The sequence below is a fragment of the Pteropus alecto genome, unplaced genomic scaffold (genome assembly GCF_000325575.1).
Source record: "Pteropus alecto unplaced genomic scaffold, ASM32557v1 scaffold12, whole genome shotgun sequence".
NCBI lineage: Eukaryota > Metazoa > Chordata > Mammalia > Chiroptera > Pteropodidae > Pteropus > Pteropus alecto.
Window position 1 is genome coordinate 4074422 of NW_006432669.1, and position 19877 is coordinate 4094298.

General features: G+C 34.6%; 1 protein-coding gene across 6 annotated transcripts in view; it reads right to left on the bottom strand.

Moving 5' to 3' along the window:
* MTMR2 (myotubularin related protein 2) overlaps nt 1–19877 on the bottom strand; it is a 98785-nt gene that overhangs the window by 20193 nt on the left and 58715 nt on the right. For 2 of the 6 annotated variants that reach the window (XM_006907493.3, XM_006907492.3), the window contains 5 exons: nt 9552–9627; nt 4853–4947; nt 4576–4686; nt 2477–2578; nt 1384–1467 (listed from right to left, as the gene is read on the bottom strand). In XM_006907493.3, coding sequence (XP_006907555.1) covers nt 1384–1467; nt 2477–2578; nt 4576–4686; nt 4853–4947; nt 9552–9597 — 438 coding nt within the window. In that variant the 5' untranslated portion in view covers nt 9598–9627. Of the gene's footprint in view, nt 1–1383; nt 1468–2476; nt 2579–4575; nt 4687–4852; nt 4948–9551; nt 9628–11063; nt 11183–15388; nt 15488–19877 lie in introns of those variants that run through there. The other 4 variants (XM_025043761.1, XM_015585992.2, XM_025043760.1 and 1 more) reach the window with 4 other exon arrangements.

Genomic DNA, 19877 nt, shown 5'->3' on the forward strand with positions numbered 1-19877 from the left:
TAAGATATCCATATCATTTAATGTAAAGTTCAATGCTCTATTCTGACTACCATATTTCCTAATCTCATAATTCTCTCTGTATGTGTATAGTTGTTTATTTACCCTTTAACTTTTTTCTTTTTAATAATTATTTCTTTTCTTTGGACAGTTATCTACTTTCCAAAGTTCTATGTTGAATGCTACTAGAACAGATAGCAATTTTTGCCCAGATTCCCAAAGAATAGTCCCTTTCTCACAATTCTAAAGACACTTGTTAGATTTTCTGATTGTTTTCCCACCTAATTTTGACACTGGATTTTTGGGTTAGCAAAAATCTTGCAATGTCACTTGTAGACTCTTGGTTTTTAGTTGATCCATTTATTTTGTATTGTGCTTCATATTTTGCCAGCTGATGGTTTTATAACTGAGGAATTTAAAATTTTACTTGACCCATGTGATTGAACAGAAACTCAGTTTCAAACCATTTAGATATCTTTAGTTCTCTAATGGTGGTTTTTTATTCTTCCTGGTTTTGTGAAACAAACCTAAGTAAATTTAAAGTTTTATAATTAAAATGAAGTATTTGAAATCTAAATATAAAAATCATAGCTAATGATTTTCATATCTGCATTCTAGAATAATTTGGATATCAAATCTAATGATTACCAAGAAACAATCAATGTGTCTAAACTTAAATTCTTAGGAAATCACAGTGAACATGTGTAAAGTTAAAAATAAAGACTAACTTTAGGTAGAGTTTAAGTATTGTAGTATAGGGACTCTTTGGGAACTAGTGTACTGAGGAAGAATAGGAAGAATGATATGCTATAACACAGATTTCGAGACTGAATTCTCCTTTACTCTTTTACTGTGGTGAATTAAATCACATTAATAGGTTTTCTAATATTAAATCAACCCACCTTCGTCATGCTATATTACCTGTTTTATATATTAACAGATTTGAGTTAACATTTTATGTAGAAGTGAATCTTCTGTGAAGATGTAAAACTTTCATAATTTTATATAGAGCTAAGTTATAAACAGAACTATTGAAATTTTTTCCGAAATTAAATTATAGGATGCCCAAAAGAGAAAAATGTGACTAATGTTGAATGACATTATTAAAATATATATTAATATATAAATGTATTTACCATTTATATTTATTTTAAAAATTATTAAATATTTACTTATAAACTCTTAGATAAGCAAATATTAATAAAAGATCATCGGCATAGTCTGAAAAGCAGTTTAAAGAAACTAAAAGGCAGCCAAAAAATCAGGCTTAACATCATGAAAAAAATAACAAAAACCACAGAACTATATAAAGCTGTTTACTTCTACCAATAAATTTTTGTTGTAAAGAATACTTGAATATTAAAATTGAAAGAAAAAAGTACATACCTGCCTCCTATACTCTAAAAGAGGATCATATAGCTTCCACCCATTTTCAGGGAATACTTCTTTGTATTCAAAAGCAAAAAGGGGCTATAAAAAAACAGTATACAGAATTAATAGCTAAAAAGACATTTTAGGAGGTAATGAATCAGAAACGTATCCTTATTATATCCACAGTTTTTACTTACTTATCTGCCAAGACATTTTGTATTGGTGTCCCTGTTTTATATTGTTGTTTTATTTTGTTTTATCATTTTGAAAACTTATTGTTTTTTCATATTTCTCAAACATATAGAAAAGCTCAGAGGCTCATTCTCAAGATTTATTAAAGGCTAACATGTCACCATATTTCCTTCAGATATCTTTGGTAGCTGTTTTAGGTCTCCTTCTAAATAATGAAACAGTTACATAAAAAAGATACCTTTTGATATAATTAGTTTGACATTGCAGATATCATAAGTTAAACAGCTTTGAAGTTTATGCTATATTTTCTAAAACACACTGAATAAACTTTTTACTTTTTGGCATGCAATTTATATACCAAAAATTTGATTTATGTAGACAGAATGGCAGAATAACTACAATGAAAATCAAACTAGGGTATTGATTCCAAATTTTACTCCCTACTAGCTATGTCCTTGAGTTACTTACCTGCTCATGGTTTCACCTTTAAAATAGTATCCATAGGGATACTGTGGAAGTTAGATTATATAATATAAATGAGGGAGCCTAACACTATTAACAGCACATTGTAGGAACTCAGTTAAGTATCTGTCCACCCACACTCTTAAATTGCTAGACTTAACTGTCAGCTCCCAATTAAAAAGATTTCAAATCCTAAGAACATATACAGCTTTTCATAATGGAAACACCCTGTATAGAAATTATAGAATGTCACTGCACAGGAATGGACCTCGGAAAGCAGCTAGTCCAGCTTCCTCACGTTATACCTAACAAAACTGGTCTGAGAGATTAGGTTAAAACTTAAATTATACATCTGGTTAAATGGCAAAGCAGAATCGTAAATGTAGATATTCAGATATCCTAGACAAATTTCTTTATATCAATACACATTTTTCAAAAATAAGAGCCATCTTACCAGGTTATTAGAGACAGGAAATGCATATTTCATTAGATTCTCAAATATGGATCTTCTTGTTCGCCCCTCAGGTTTATGAGCAAACCGTAAATTTCTAATATCCTAGAAAAGATTTAGGATCCAAGTCACCTATCATTTTTCACTTTTCATTTAGTGAACAAATAAGGTAACTTAGAACTATCTGATGAAATTTTTAAGATTTGTGAATGTGGCATACAAAAATAAATCAGACATCTCCTGGAGGAAGAGAAATTACAACTCCTTATTGAGGGAAATAAGAGAAACGAAAGGCACTCTAATACAAGGCAGAATTCAGAGGACAGAAAATTTACCTCTGCTTATATACTCAAGATAAGTCAGTGAAAGAAGGCACTGGAGATTAAAGATACTGTAACTGAAACTTAATATGACTGATACACACTATCGGCATATGTTGTTTCCCTATGAAAACCCATTTTCTGTTATGAATTGCACTATTAAAAATCTGACTAGCTGTTGTTATATTTCATAAGTGTCTTTGTTCCCATTATGCCTGGTCATTGTTTTTCTACCTACAGTCAGTCCCAATTTCATTGGATCTTCTAAGTCTCCCGCTACTAGACTTATAGAACCAAACTGCCTAAAGGTCTTCTACGCTATGTCCAAGTTCTTCAACCCTCTATCGGCACATAAACTCTGACAGTTTGGTTGGTATCATTAGGCCCTACAATCCCATCTAAAGACCAAGGTTCCCTTCATTATTTGTTCTCAAGCAATTTTCTAAGCTCAGGCTGAATGTAGACATGTTCTGGTTTACTGACATCTTAATAGCACTAAGAAAAAAACTGGGATTGAGAATAATTTTAAGACTTCATTTTATTTGTTACAATCTAGGCAAAATTAAAAATAGCTTTATTATACCTCATTCTGTAAAACCAAACACAGAGACACTCCACTACAATGTACCTATACAACATGAAGAAAAATCATTTTATTACAAATTTGATCCAAAATTAGGATACCAGTCTACCATCTTCTAAAACAAACACGTGCGGGAACCTAAGCCAATCAATACTTTGTTTTTCCTCAGGAAATAGCTTTATAACTAATAGAGATATTCATAAACACTCTGTTAACCACAGAGCTCTCTAAAATGATCACAGCAGAAGCCATGCAAATGTCTAGGTTTTTTAATGGTCTTGTTCCATGAAAAAATTATTCTTAAAATGATTGAGATTTCAAAGTCACCCTCTTTATTTTTCTCTTATGTGCTCTATTTATATACACTACAGAAAAATGATCAGGACACAATGTGCTTGACACATGGTTAACAGTTATTACATTCTTAGAGCCCTTCTGATTACAATGAAAAAGCAAAAAATAAAATTACTAAGTCATTAGCTTTAATAACAGATTCACAAAACTTCTAAGATTAACAAAAGAAAGTATCTTGAAAATTATGCATGTACTGTTGTTTTTACTTTTGGCACGAGCAGAAGAGCAAAAGTAAAAGGTGATCTAGAATTGAGATGAGCACAGGTGTTAACTGGGCCATAAGAAGGAGAACACTGACCTGTAGAAGTGGCACATAGTATTAAGCACTTATGATATAATGTTAAAATTGTAAAAATCTAAGTTTCATTCAAGCATCAATATATTTAAAAAATGCAAGTTAGATAAGAAAACAGGGAAGGTCTATAATATCAAGTTTTCCTCACAATTGTTTCAGAAGCAGAAAATTTAGGAAAACTAGAAAAGATAGGTAATGACGAATGTATCATAACCAGTTCTTCCACTACAAAGTGCCATGCCTTACCTGCTCAGATCCTTAAGTTTCTAATTTGGAAATTAAAGGTAATAATGTCTATCATACCTACTTCAGTATTTTAATGAGGCTCAACATGAAATAATGAATGTGAAAGTTGGATCCAAAAGAATTCAAGTCTAATTTATGATAGATTACCCTTTTAATACTTCTAAATGTTGTTTTCTTCTAATAGAATGACATTTCTAGTATGAAATCCATTTGATACGTTGGAAATCAGTCCAAACACAAGCCCTAATATACCCCATTAAGAAAACTTTTCAAATCAAATAAAACTTCATATTATGACATTTACCTTACACACAGTTTCTAGTCCATAAGAATTTTCACCTCGACTAGAAGCACCACCAATTTTTTCTACTCTACTTATCACACCAAGAGAAGCATCTAAAACAAATGGGGGATCCTAAAGGAAGGAAGAAAAAAAAATCTGAGCAATTGATACTGTATAATTATAGCTGAGAAAAAAATCTTAATTAGAAATACTTTAATAAAAATGATCAAAAATGAACAAAGTTGTCTTCAAACAGCACAGAAATGAACATATAAAAATCTAATCCAACAAGTCTTACCCGTTCCATGCTTTTGAAATATAACCTGTAATTTGTGACAGTCAGAGTTCCTCGTACAGCACCAGTGAATGGACATATGTAAGTTACATCTTTGGCTGAAAAGGCAAAGAGTCCACAATTTACTATATAATGTGCAGTATTAAAAACCATACTCTCATCTTTTTACAAATAAAATTTAATAGAATTCTGATTGCTAATCTAAGTTTATGCTCAAAAATCATAGAACCAGTGATTCAAAGAGAATACAGAAGCCAAATCCAAGCTTCCAACTATGCAATTATCTGGGGGAAGAATGTAGAATAAATAGGAAGAATGGGAAAAACTAGAGAGGCAGAGGACATCCCTTATCCTGAGGCAAATCAGAAAGAAACAAAGATGGCCACTATCCCTGTGGGATAAAATAGGTGTGAGAGCTGGAGTGGTGGGTGGAGGGGTGGTGGTAACGGTGGTTAACAACAGTAAATGTCTCACATCACAGTCACCACTCATCTTAACATAGCTTCTAGATCACCTCACCAATCTGCTGATCTTCTCTGGCCACAGTCTAGTCTATCGACATACCTCTAAAAATACAATACCTGAAATATATAATACCAGAAACTTCTGACCTAATTATATTTATGGGGGAAAATATTGTAGGGGAAATGAAGTGCATAAGAAATATAATTTCTTAGAAAAATAATAGTATAAGAGAGTATTATATTCCTGACCAAGCAACTGATGTTCAACTTTGTAGAGAAATAATCACAAGCATTGTTTTATTAAATGATAAATGATGAATCTACACACCATTCAGCTTTTTAAAACATTAAGCAAGATAACTCAGCTATCACAGTTCAAAATAATACTTAATATGGTAAACTTTGTAATGCCCAATGTAAAATTTTTTATCTTAAAATATTCATAAATCCCATAATGTCATTATTATAGCAAATCAGCATATATAGGAATATCTTCACTGTTCCAAAGAAGGCACAAATTTCTAAGAACCTTTCAGGAGGCTTCTGGGAAAACTTAAGCACATGAAATATGTTTTATAAGGGATACAACTTCCTGACTTTGCTTTTTATTCATCACTTTGAAGGATTTACCACTTTGTATATGAAATTTGAAATGAGAGTGATCTTCTAACAATTTCTAATCATCAAAATAATTCCTTTGAGAATGTTCAAGTATGAGCTACATTGTTTAAATCATTATTTCCAATGCATGTTTAATTTAAAGAGAGGCTTTTAAAATTAAATAAACCTGTCATTACAGAAAGATACACAAACTTGCCTTGCATATTTTCTTGCCCTTATGAATTTTTACTTCAACTAGGAAAGCTTTATTCAATATTCCTAAAATAATTTCTGGATTCCTTCCAGAGCCAATGTTCTTACACAGGAAAATCAACCTTATTATTCTATATTCCTCTAGAGGATATGTTCTCCTTCATCCAATGTTTTTGTTACACCTTCCTCTTTATTCTAAAATCATGAATAATACACATAGTTTAGGTTCGTTCTCTGTATATAATGGTCTCACCATCTCCACCCATCCAAAATTATAAGTACTAGTCAAATATAAGGGTTTATACCTATGCTACTTTTATCATTAGGCTCTTTGTTCTGTCCTCTTTACCCTTCCTCCTTAGGCTGGTGGCAGCTAAGTCACTCTGAAGAGAGAATTTATGCTTAGCAGGGTTTGTACCAAGTAAACGGGAGACTGTGATTAGGCACCTTAACAGAGCAAATGACAGCAGTAAAAACCAGCATCAAAGGCCTAGCATTTGAGAGTTTAAAAAGCACTTTCACCTGAGTACCTACTTTAACCTTCATAACAACCCTTAAAAATAAGGTCTACAATTACCTATAATTTTTAGATGAGACTACCAGGGCTCAGAGAAATAAACAAATTGCCTAATGTTCCAGAACCAGTAACTGCCAAGATTAAGACTTGAATGCAGGTCTTCTGACTAAAATTTCAAATCTCTTTCCACCACATCACGCACATGGCATGGTCTGTCTTCTGTATTAAAAGTCGAAATACTGCAGTCTGGGCTACCTCCACTGTTGATGTGCCCAGGCCACAAGACTCTCAGACTGTTACTTCTCTAGAGCATCTGTTGATGTTCCTAACACTAACTTTTTAAAAACATCTAAACCACAGATTTACACTAGACCAACTAAAAAATCAAACATTTTTTCTACATGAATTAATATATTCAGGGTCATGCTAGTCCTGTTCTTTATATTAAATTTATTTTTTGCACAATAAGCAAACCTACACAGATGATTTTGAAGCAGAATACTTGATTTAATATATTAAGTATTCCTCTAAATTTTACAATACTAATATTGCCTATGGTACCAAAAGAGCTTAGATTTACTAATCCTCTCAAATTTTCACTGAGTTTACAGGGAAAGAATCCATGAGTTTCTGTGAGGTAGACTACAATGACCTTGAGAATACATATCTATAAGGATATAAAACAGATCCAAATAAATGTAATACACGAGAGCATGCAATCTGTGCAGAAAGAGAGGCACGAAAGCATACTCTAACATAGAGAAGGGGAAGTCCATTCAGCTATGGGATCAGAAAAAGTTCAAGGAACATAAGCATGTGAGTTGTACCCCAATGGTTAGTATCCTTTAGATGGGTAGGAATGGTGAGACAGCACTCCATGCAGAAAAAGAACCTAATCCAATATACAGAAGTGGGAGAGTAAACTGAATAGTAAACTATTTCAAAAGTTAAGTATATAGTCTGACTCTATCACACACTCTTCACTCCTCATTTCTCTCCCTGGTTCCCCTTTCACCATGTAACTATAAAATGTTTACCAAAGCTATGTTCTTGGCCCTCTTCTCACTCCATATGCTCTCTGGGTCGTTTTCCTACTTTTATTTTTCAACTAAAATTCATGTTCTGATTTCAAAATATGGATTTCTAACCCTAATCTCTCTCCTAAGCTCCTAAGATATCTCTTCTAGATATCTCCACTTGAAGTTTCTCATAGGTACTTGAAATCCAATACAGACGATATCAAGGGCTCATGAAAATTGAGAGGAAAAGTTAAATTCAAGAAATTCTTAGAGATTCACTCTTCTAGATCGGGTAAATGATTTGGGAGTCAGAGTTCAGAAAAAAAAGAGTCTAGTATGACTCCCAGATTTCTGCCTTGAGTGAATGGACAATTGTTTTTAGTATTAACTGGGGGAAATAGTAAAAAAGAAAAGGAGTAATTTGGGGGATAAAGGTGATGATTTCAGTTTGGAGATGTTGGGTATAAGGGATAACTATGATATTCAAGGGCATGTGTCTAAGATGCAGGCATTTATTTATATGTATTAGGACAGAGGTTCACACTAGAAATAAGTTTTGGAATCATTAGTAAATAAATAGTAGGTAAAGCTACTAATTTAGATAGGGTAAATCAAAAAGAACACATAGGAGGGAAAATGGAAATGGGTCAAGAATGAAGTCCCAAAAGAAGTCATGCTATTTAAGGAAAATGAGCCAAAAAAAAGATCAAGTGGTAAATTAAAAGTCTTCTATAAGGTAATTTGTCAAAGTAGAAATAGCATGTGCTTTAGATTCAGAAGAGAAAAAATACTGTCACAATGCTAGCTATAACTTTACTACCTAAGTAATCTCCCTATGCTTTAGTTTCCTCGTCTACTAAATGGGATTAATAACTTTCTCAGAAGATTGTTGTGAAGATGATTAAATGAGACAGTAAGCACTCAATAATGATAACTATTGTTGTTATATAATATGCAATGCTGAACAAGAGCTTAGGGGATATATGAGGCTGAGTGGGGGGAGTGGGGGAGACTGGGAAGGTATTTGATGAGGAATCAAGAGCAAGAAGAGACAACTATCATGCTAAATGTACTGCAAGCAAGAACAAGCCCTTTGGCTTGCTTAGTTTTATACAAGGAAATGACACTTAGCCAGGGAAAATTAAGAATTTATTAAGCCCTTTTAAAATGTTAATTGATAATAAAATGAAAAGTAGTATTTACTTTGGCTAAGAAACCATTTACTTTATTCTCCTAATATATTACTTTATTTCAAAAGCTATTGGTATTTTAAAGTAAAAGCATGAGGACAAAAAAAAAAAAATAGCTTAAATGCTTGTTTCCAGATTCTGGTCCACACAAAAGTTAATGTTTAGTTCTTCAGACTGGACAAAGAAAGGCACCTACATTGCAAACAGCTTGCTTTGCAATGGAGATGAAATATTTTCATCCCAAAACTGATCTGAGTTTATTCAGAGTAGGAAAAAATAAAGAAAGAAGCGAGAAATGTGTTTGAAGAAAAATTAAACAAAATGAGAATTCAATGTTTTTTATCTAGGCAACCTAATATCTTCCTGTGGTAATTCAGAATAATGAAATTTTATTTCACAAAATTCAGCAAAAGTTAAAAAAAAAAAGCTACCTACTTTCAATGAAACTAAAGCAAACCAGAGAAGTAGCAGAATATAATTCAATTTGCATGTTTCCCAGCAGTCCAAATACAAACAAAATCAACAAGTGCAACCCTAGGCTTAGAGAACACACTAAATGTCAGGCAGGCTGGCAGTAATGAGTGCCACCAGACAGGAGGTGTCTTGGGCGGTGAGCCTGTTCTCTGCATATTGAGGGTAGTGAATAGTCTGTATAATCAGAAAAGAGAAGGAAATGTAACAAAAAATACCATTACAGACCCATATCTTTAATATTTTCTCCTGGAAGCAAGGGTGGTTCTTCCATTTCTGCTAATTTGTTAGATTCCCTCAGGACCTAGATTGGAAAGGAAAGGAGGGGGCAAAAAAAGAAACAGTTTTTACTCAAAGGTTAATTTTTCACTCAAATTTCAACTAAGTATGCTTACTCTTGTTAAAGTTATATTACACATACTACTTATAAATTAAATTATAAAAACCATAGTATTGGCATATATAGCGTGAAGTTGCTGTTTTTCTACAAAGCATTTACTGAGTGCCTACTTCGTATAAAGTACTAAATACTAAACGCTTTACACATTTTCTCACTGAATCCTAAAACAGCCCTTTAAGGGTAGGTATTATTGTCATTTCCTAGATGAGGAAAAAGAGGCCAGAAGTGACAATTTGTTCAAGATTACATAGCTTAAAAAGTGTCAGAATCTAGATTTGAATTATAGTTTTTAGCGGATTACAGAGCTCACATAAACCATGCCTAAGGGTCTTAGTGCATTTAAACTTGGATAAAATAAAGCTCTTATTTAATGTTTAGAGAATTTGGAAATGATATTAATAAAGAATCTTGTTGAAAAGAGATTAAATTAAAATCATGATCAACAACTGTTAATGCATAGTTACCTTATGAAGGATGCTACATTGGATTCTAAGAATATAAACATATAGAAACACAGTTTTCTAATGGATTTACAAAACCTAGGGAACATGAACACACACACAGAAAGTTGTTGTATGTTAAATACATCCCAGCAGCTCCCAAAAGCCACCCCACTCTACCACTTTCTCTAACAAACAATAAACTTCACTGTCTCCAGTTCTTTACTTCCCATTAAATCTTCAACATTCTGCAATCTGGCCTTGCCATCTAACCTAGCCCCTTCCTGGGAACCTGCTTTCTCCTCCAATAATTTCCTCATTATTAAAGACAACAGACATTTCAGTCTTCACCTCTGAGCTACATTTGACACTACCTGCACTTGCTGGCTTCTTGAAAGTACACTAGCCTACCTAAACTCTTCCTTCTCTGACCATTCTTTTTCAATGATCTTTATATTCCCCCTTCTTTGACCTTCTCTGTTCCTCAGAGGTTTGTCCATTTCTCACTTTACTCACTTCCTGATGTCCTAACTTCAATCTGCATTGCCAATGGAGATTTTTCTTGGACTCTATCTAGTTCCATACATCCAACTGACATTAATGTTTCTCCCCATCTAAATGTCCCACAGATCCCCTGAACTCAAGAGAGCTCAAACTGACCTCTGTTCTACACTTAGCAAGTGGCACTGCCATCTATCTAGTTGCCTAAGTCAGTTTAGGGGGACAGTTGAGCAATGGTCTACTTCAATATTGATTTGTTTCGTTAGACTGAGAACCAATATCCTAAAAACAAGAGTCTCAAAAATTTTTTAAATAGCTTTTGACTTTTATTTCCTTCCATCCAAAAAGTAGACTTAGAGTTCTCAAAAGAAGGTTAAAAAGAAAGATAAAACAAAGTACCAGCTGCCTTAAAGGATACCTTCTGAAGGCCCTCAAAACTGGGTTAGATGTCTCCGATGCATGAGCTCCAAGCTGGCACCTACCCCACGACTCTGCCTGTCTTCTTCCCCAGCAGACTCCTAGAGAAGAGGTACCCATCAGTGGTCCCCAACCTTTTTGGCATCAGGGACCAGTGCTCCCATGAGAATCTAATGCCTGATGATCTGAGGTGGAGCTAAGGCAGTGATGCTAGCAGTGGGGAGTGGCTGCACAAACGACGAAGCTTCGCTCGCTGGCCTGCCACTTACCTCCTGCTGTGCGGCCCTGTTCCTAACGGGCCATGGACGGTACCAGTTCACAGCTCAGGGTTTGGTGACCCCTGCCCTATCTTATATACTTTTGAATATCCAACAGAAATACAATATGAGTCATGTATGTAATTTTTATTTGTCTAGTAGCCACATTAAAAAAGTAAAAAGAAACAAGCAAAATTGACTTTATTTTATTTAATCCAATAAATTAAAAATACTCAATATGTAATAAATATATTTAAAGTATCAGACATTTTATATTCTTTTATTTATAGTAAGCCTTCAAAATCCAGAGTGTATTTGTTATCTATAGCACATCTCAATCCAGACTAACCACATTTCAAGTGCTCAACAGTCTAAGTCTAGTGGTGCCTTAGTTTAAGTTAGGTGCTTACAAAGGACTAGACAAAAGGGTTAGACATCATTGCCATAGCTCAATTGCTCACCTACTAAGGCCAATAAACTAAGAACCACAAAGAATAAATTAATTCTGTTTAACAAATCTACAATCTAAACAAATTCATACCTCTGAAAGTTTAATAAAGTAACCTTAATGCAATTCCTAAAGAACTAAATCTATATAAATATAAACAAATATATACTTTTTCTATTCTGCAGTCAAAAACTCAAAAAAGGTCATACTTTTGAACTTTTTGACATCTAGTTGCCAGGTCCTGATACAATCTTTTGTGTAGTCATAAAAGAAAGAAGAAAGGAAGAGACAGAAGTAGAAGAGGAAAGAGGGAGGCAGAAAAAGAGGAAGGAAGAATGGGCCTATGAAGATGCAGGAAAACAGGATAAAAACACAATATGCAAATATGAAGACTTCATGGGTTCATATCCTGACTGTGCTACATACTAGCCAGGTCCTCAACTTCTTTATGCCTCATTTTCCCCATTTATAAAATGATTATAATTATAGTACCCCACAAAAGAGTTTTATAAAAGACTAAATGAGTTAATATGTTTAAAGCATTTATATTAGTGTTGATATGTAACATACTTAAGTGTTTCTTATTAATAATAGTAATAGAAATTCACACTAACAACTGATTGCCAGAATCTTAAGAATTTCTAGTAATTATGAAAATAGCAGAATTAGATCAAAAGATACAAATAATAACAGTATACTGAAAAACATGTAAAAATAATATAAAGGAAGATGCTTTATCCTTTGCCCATTGTCTACTACGTGATTTGTAAATATAAAGATTATGCCACTTACAAAGCTGAGCAGCATTCCTATATTGCACAGGTATACCTTCTTGTAGCTGCTACAGTGTTGTTCCCTATAACCTCCTCTCTTTCTATATTTCTACATTCAGAAGGAAATTGCAAACCCACGAATCTATGTGTGTTGTATATAGGAGTGGAAAGGAAGGTAGCTCTGGCAGAGGCATATAATAACATGAGAGATGTAATCTTCGTAAGTAAACCTTTATAAAGTAAGAAAGAGATAGGGGAACTCATGCAAGCAGTGCATGTTGAAAAATATAGGCCCCCTTATACTCTGACTAGAATGTCAGAGAGTAAGGCAATGAAAAAAAGCAAGACAAGATCTTTTCTTTGTCCAGAAAAGCTACACTAGATGACAGCCTGGTAACTATAGATGCACACTAGAGGTTATATATAAACAACTTACTTTAGAGCTGAAGATATAAAAAAAAAACTCACACAAGTGAACAGAGCAGGGCCAGGGGCAATTCAGACCCTACGTATGTCAGCAAACATTGATTCTGGACATATCATTCATCAAATAGAAGAGAAAAAATAGAGTCTAGAAAAAAGATTATTTGACAAGGAAAAGAAAATTATCAGTCTGAAGCTCAACAAAAGAAGTCTTCTGAAAATAATTCCCTATAGGCATTAGTAGAGACATTTATAAGCCATCTGGCATACCCAAAAGAAAATAAGCCATATTCTCTAATAAACAGGAACAGAAAACCATAAGAAGAGTCACACTGAGATTAAGAGAAATGGGTAGGATAAGAAATGACTGCAAAAATTAAAATATAATAGCAGAAACAAAATCTGTGGGAATTAATGAGAAACTAAATTGATTATTCAGAGAACAGCATGTATGTTGAGGGTAATCATGAAAAATGCTTTAAGAACTTATAGAAAAAGAACAGAGATAAAAATCATGAGGGTAGATAATAAAGAATCAATAAAAGAATTTGATTTCCTAAAAGAGTCAAAACAGAATACAAACAATAATTTAATATATAACTGAAGAACATGCTTTTGAAATGAATAAATATTTTCTAAGTTTGTTGATCAAAATAGTTTACCATGTTCTACATAAAAATCAATGAACGGAGACATATCTAGGTGCATCCTAGCTAATTTTTTTGAATTGTAAGAATTAAAAGACTAATTACTAAAATATAGACCAAAAGAGACAGGAAAGGGGAAGTGTTGGTGGGAGGAGGGGTGAGGAAGAGGAACAGAGAGAGAAGTTACATAGAAAAGCAAGAGCAAGCTGGCTTCAGATTTATCAGTAAAACTACATTCTAGAAGACAGTAATAAAATGTTATCAGATGTTTGAAAGAAAATGCTGTCACCTCTCTAATATGTTTGATGGCAACAAGAAGTCATTCTCAGATATGCCAGTCATTGAAAACATAATCCACATGTCATGATTTTGAAAAAAGAAAAAAAAATTACCTGAGGGTAATTAAACTGAAAAAAAGAAAATCGAAATTAAATTTAGATGTAAGAAATTATTTGTGGTATACAGCAAATACTGAAGTTTTATATCCTAACTTTCCTCCAGCCCAAAAACAAAAAACAAAAAACCATTTATTACCACCATACTAACCAGTCTGAGTCTTAAGTTTAATCATTTATATTAAGATAATATTAATATCCACCTTACAGGAGAGTATGAAATGAGATAGTGTGTCATAAAAGAAATTGCAAGGTACTTTTAAAATATAAGAAATAATTACTATTCACTTAACAAGCACCAACAAAAGTTTTCACTGTGTTTTCTCACAATGGCTTATTCACATGGTGCTTATTCACATGGTCTTCTGCTCTAAAACACACAGGTTTAAGGGCACCTTATAAATGTCTGAACTGCATTAATCTATGAACTGCAATAAACATATTATCTCTACAATGCACTAAATAAAATCTTAGAGACACTATAAAAAATAAAATGAAATAAAATACACAGGGATTAATATTTGAGATAGCATGTGATAAAGAGAACCGTAAATCTAACTCTTGAATTAACTTTAGATATAGGTACAGAAAAGCAAGCATCTTATTATTCTAAAGAAAGCAGCAAGAGGAGTGATGTCAGCATCATGGCAGTGTTTGTTGCCTTTTAACATGTACAATTTGGCATCTATCCATGAACAGAAAGTGCCTCTGTTGGAGCTATGGACTCCAGCATCATATGTCAAGGGGCCCAGGAGGAGTCGTACCCACTTGTGCATCAGGTAATAGGCAGACAGAACCTGGTATGGGCTCTGGAACCAACAAGAACCTGTGAAGTGACTACAATCACTTTTCAATGAGGCACCTGGAAGACACAAACTTGAGCAGATACTCACAGATGAGAAAGACTAAATAGAAATCCATGTTTCTAGAGAAGTTCTAGCACTCCACTGGAGCAAAAGAATTATACAAGTTTGGATGCATTAGAGTGGTAAGAGAAACTGTGCAAGCATCACCCTAGGAGGCACAACTTAGTGAAAGAGTAGGTTGAAGATCCCTCCTTGTGGGGGGAAAAGAGAGAGTGGTGAGTGAGCACCCAGCTTCTTCAGCTGTAAGGATGCTGCTAAAGAAACCCATCTCTCACACACAGCACCCAGAGTATTAATGCTAGAGCTCCATGACTGAGGAAGGGAAAAAGCTCTAGGAAAGAGGAAGATAAGAATATCAGAGAGCATTAGAGGAAAACAGCTCTCTGCATTCTAGACTCCAGCAGGAAGATTACACATATGCTGCTGAAAAAACTTCACCCAAGAATCCCCTCATCTGACCCGCAGTAACTCCCAAAACCCCTAGTGCCAAATCCATACCTTCCCCATTCTGAGGCCAGCTCCTGGTACATATTCCAGACGGCCATGGAGAGAGCAAGCTCGGACAGACAGGAAGTATATACTCAGAAAAGCCAAGGTCTGTGGGCAAGGGAAAAACCACAATCATGAGTTGTAGGGCTACCTTTGGGACATCAAAAGAGAGGTTACCAACAGCCAGCCTGGTTCATTACAAAACCGTGAGACGACACACAGCTTAAAAATTTTGCCTATGAGGAAGTAAGAAGTGTGGAGCAGGTATATCCATACAAGGTCACAGAAAGACCCAGAATATAAGCAAAAGCAACGAAAAGAATCTCTCACCTGAAGGCAGCTAGTAAAGCTTAAAGGAGGTGACAACTGCTTCAAATATCAAAACAGCGATGTAAAAATTCACGAAGAATCAAGGAACATAACATCACCAAAACATATTAATCGCCTATAACTGAACCCAAAGACACAGAGATCTGTTATTTACCCAATAAAGAATTAAAAAGAGCTGTTTTGTGGAAATTCAATGAGCTACAAGAAAATAAAGATAATTCAATGAAATCAAGAAAATAATACATGAACAAAATGAGGAAGAAACATAGAAATCATAAAGAAAGAAAGAGAAATTCTGGAGCTGAAGAATTCAGTGAATAAAATGAATACAAGAGAGAGTATCAACACCAGACTAGACAGGCAGAAGACAGAATCAGTGAGGTAGAGGATAAGAACTTTGAAATAATAGTCAGAAGAGAAAAAAGAAAATAGAATGAAAAAGAATGGGGAACTAGGACAGCAAAGCCAGACCAATTCATTAGATTTTTCTGCCGTTCATATGAAAATATCTTTAGTGAAAACAAAGTTACGTGAGAGGAGAGAAATCCCCTCCTGGAGAATCCCCTACAATTCAGAAAACACTTTTACTGGGCCACAATAATGTTACTAAATGGCTATCCAATCTGTTTCCTATCAGATACATAGCTCCTTGCCCCTCAGGAGGTCTGGCTATACCAATAGATTAGACTAGATAAAATCTGCTCTCTGACAGCATTTAATACAATATTCACTCTTTATTGTGAAGAAAAGTCTATCAATCATATTGTAATCTTACTGGTGAAAGAAAATAACACAGATAGAAATTTATAATTCTTTTTCTATTCCTAAAACATAATCAATTCAGTTTTGCTCTCTCCCCAACCATGTTTTTTCCCCCTCTGTCTTTGTCAAACTATTTTCAAACTGCTCAGTAACTTTCCATGTGACTTTAACCCACTTCCCTTCTCTTCCTCTCTCTCCAATCAGGAAATTACTATAAAGGAAACTCAGAAACCTTGTCTATAATGATGATCTGGAAGTTGGAAAGTTATGGCTCAGTTTTCACATGGAATGTCAGATGACAGAAAAACAGGAAAGAATTTTTCTGAAATCGTCAAAACACTAAATTAAAATCACCTGAAAGGGAAAAAGGAGTCTAGAAATTACAAACTACCTTTCAGTTGCTTTATGTACTATAACTATAAAAGAAAAAATAATAAATTTTTTCTTTATTGAACAATTCTACTTTAGTCTATTTTTTTAATACAACTTGATTGTGTTGAGGTAAAAAACACCCAAACCTGTAAAAAAAATCTTTTCCGAGTTTATTCAAGCCAAACTGACAACATATGCCAGGGGGCAGGATCTCAAATGCTTCAGAAAACTAGAGTTTTGCAGTTTCTTTTATGTATTTAAAATTAAGGAGAAAAGGGAAGATTATAAGAAGGTGGGAGAAAGTAAGGCAAGTATCAGATTACAGGATAGCTAAGATTACTGTGCTCTCTCATGCTTTAGAAGGAGGGGTCTGAAAGGAAGAATTTCAAAGGTATGTTAACCTAGATGCACAGAAACAGGGACAGAGCTGCTTAAGGCAAAAATAAGCCTTTTAACTAAAGAAATTATATCTCTGAGGCGTGACTACCCACCATGAGCTGCCCAGTTAGGCATTTACAATCAGATCACCCTGTGAAGTTACTTTCCTTAGAACTCCTTTTCTTCCACAACTGACAAACCACAAAGTAGGCAAATGAACCATATAAGCAAAAATCTGAACAGGAGAGGGCCAAAAAGTGGCATCTGGAATGGATCTTATTGGTTATACATTTGAAAGTAGCACACCTAAATTCGAGCATAAGGAAGCCCTTCCTTTTTATAGCATAGCAAAGGGCAGTTTGGTTTTCAGCTGAAACCACCATTACATTAGCAAGAGTTGGTTAACCTCACATCAGCATCGGTGATTCAACAACAAAAAAGAGTATCTAAAGAGGAATAGTCTGGAAAGCATCACTACATGCTATGGGTTGAACTGTGGCCCCCCAATAAAGACAGGTTGAAGTCCTGACTGACAGTACCTCAGAATGTGACCTTATCTGGAAACAGGGTCATTGCAGATATAATTAGTGAAGATAAGGATATACTGAAGTAAGGTGGACACCTAATCCAATGACTATTGTCCTTCTAAGAAGACAGCCCTGTTAAGATACAGAGATACAGGGAGAATGCCATGTAAAGATGGAGGAAGACTGAAGTGATGAATCTAAAAGCCAAGAAAACCAAGGATTGTTAGCCTTCACCAGCAGTTAGGAAAGAGGTAAGGGAATCAGTTAGCCACCCCAAAATATACCTTTTGGGATATTTGTTTTAAGCTAGTTATTAAGGAACAAAAGATTCAGAAAGAAACTTTGAACCTTCACCTTTACCTGCTTAAAGGAATTTAGACAGAAGATCTGCTCCAAGAAGGGAGATAACTACAATCTAATATAAACTAATGTATGATAGAGAGGAACCTAGCAAGGCCCATTTGCTCAAAGTGCTCTCCCATGTCTTATTGTTAAAAATTGCCCAGCAAACATTTATTTATCAAACATTTGCTTTTTCATTAACATGTGAATTACCTTCCAGCCCTTTTAAGTTCCTAACTACAACTACCACCACTTCCCTATTCTCCACCCCGTCCTGTCTCCTTAGCGCCAAAATGGCATATAAACTTAAAGTACCCAATGACTCTTTAAATCTCATTGTTATGACACCCCAAATGTACATCCATAAAATAAACTTCAGATATTTTCTCCTGTTAATCTGTCTGTTAATTTTATTATTAGCCAAGCTGAAAGAATTTAGGAGGAGGGAGGAGGCTTGGAACAGATTCTCCCTCAGAACCCTCAGAAGAAACAAACCATGCCAACACCTTGATTTTAGATTATCTGCCTTCTAAAAGAAAAGACACTGTTTTCTATACTCTACCCTCAATGCTTCTGACAGAAGATGTGTGTTTTTTTCCTTACTAAGCAATTCTCTAACTCTTGGCAGACACCGACTGGTATCCTACAATTCAATTATTACAATAACTCCCGGAGTCAGTAGAAATCCCAAGGGCTCAGTTTCACAACACTGGCCCCTACTTCAAACACCAATCTCAAGTCCCAGACTGTCACCTGTACTTCTGACAAACCATCCAAAAATCAAGGTTACCACAACCTGCCTCCTTAAGTTCAATAATTTGCTAGTATGGCTCATAAAACTCAGAAACCCTTTCCTACTTTTACCAGTTTATCATACAACTCAGAAATAGCTAGATGGAATTGCTGCATAGCACAAGGTATAGGGTAGGAGGGTGTATAGAATTTCCACGCTCTCTCTGGGCACATCACACTCCCAGCACCTCTAAGTGTTCACCAATCAGAAGCTCGCCAAACCCCTTCCTTCAGTTATAGTGTTTTTATAAAGGCTTTATTGCTTAGACATGAAATCACTGATCTTTAGTAATCAACTCAACCTTCTGCCCCTCACTCCTTCCCAGAGATAGGAGAAAGGCTGAGAGTTCCAAATCTCTAATCACAAGGTTGGTTCCTCTGACACCCACTCCTTAGGGCCCTTCCCAAAGTCACCTCATTAACATAAACTCATGTGTGGTTTAAAAGGGCGTGTTATAAATAATGAAAGATGCTCCTTTCACTTTTATCACTCCATAAGTATCTCTAAGGAGCCAGGGACAAAAACCAAACATTACAACAAAAGATGTATCTATAGCTCTTATCCCATAAGAAATTACAAAGGTTTTAGGAGCTCTGGCCAGGAGCTGAGGATGAAAACCAAAATATATATTTCTTATTAAATCCCAAAATTACACTCCAGAGCTGTGAGAGAAAAAATTTCTGTTGTTTAAAGCCATCCAGTTGGCAGTACTCAGTTATAGCAGACCTATAAAACGAATACACCTAATATCAAGAAAACTTTCAAATCTAAATCTTAAAATGCAAGCTGTTCATAACTGCCAAAACTTAAAGTAACCAAAAGTTCTTCACAATTTGTTTATTTGTTCAAGCAACGAAAAGACATGGAGAAATCTTAAAGGTATATTGCTAAGTGAAAGAAGCCAATCTGGCTATGTACTGGATAATCCCAACTCTAACATTTTGGAAAAGGCAAAAATATGGAGACAGTAAAAAGATCAGTGGTTGCCAGGGGT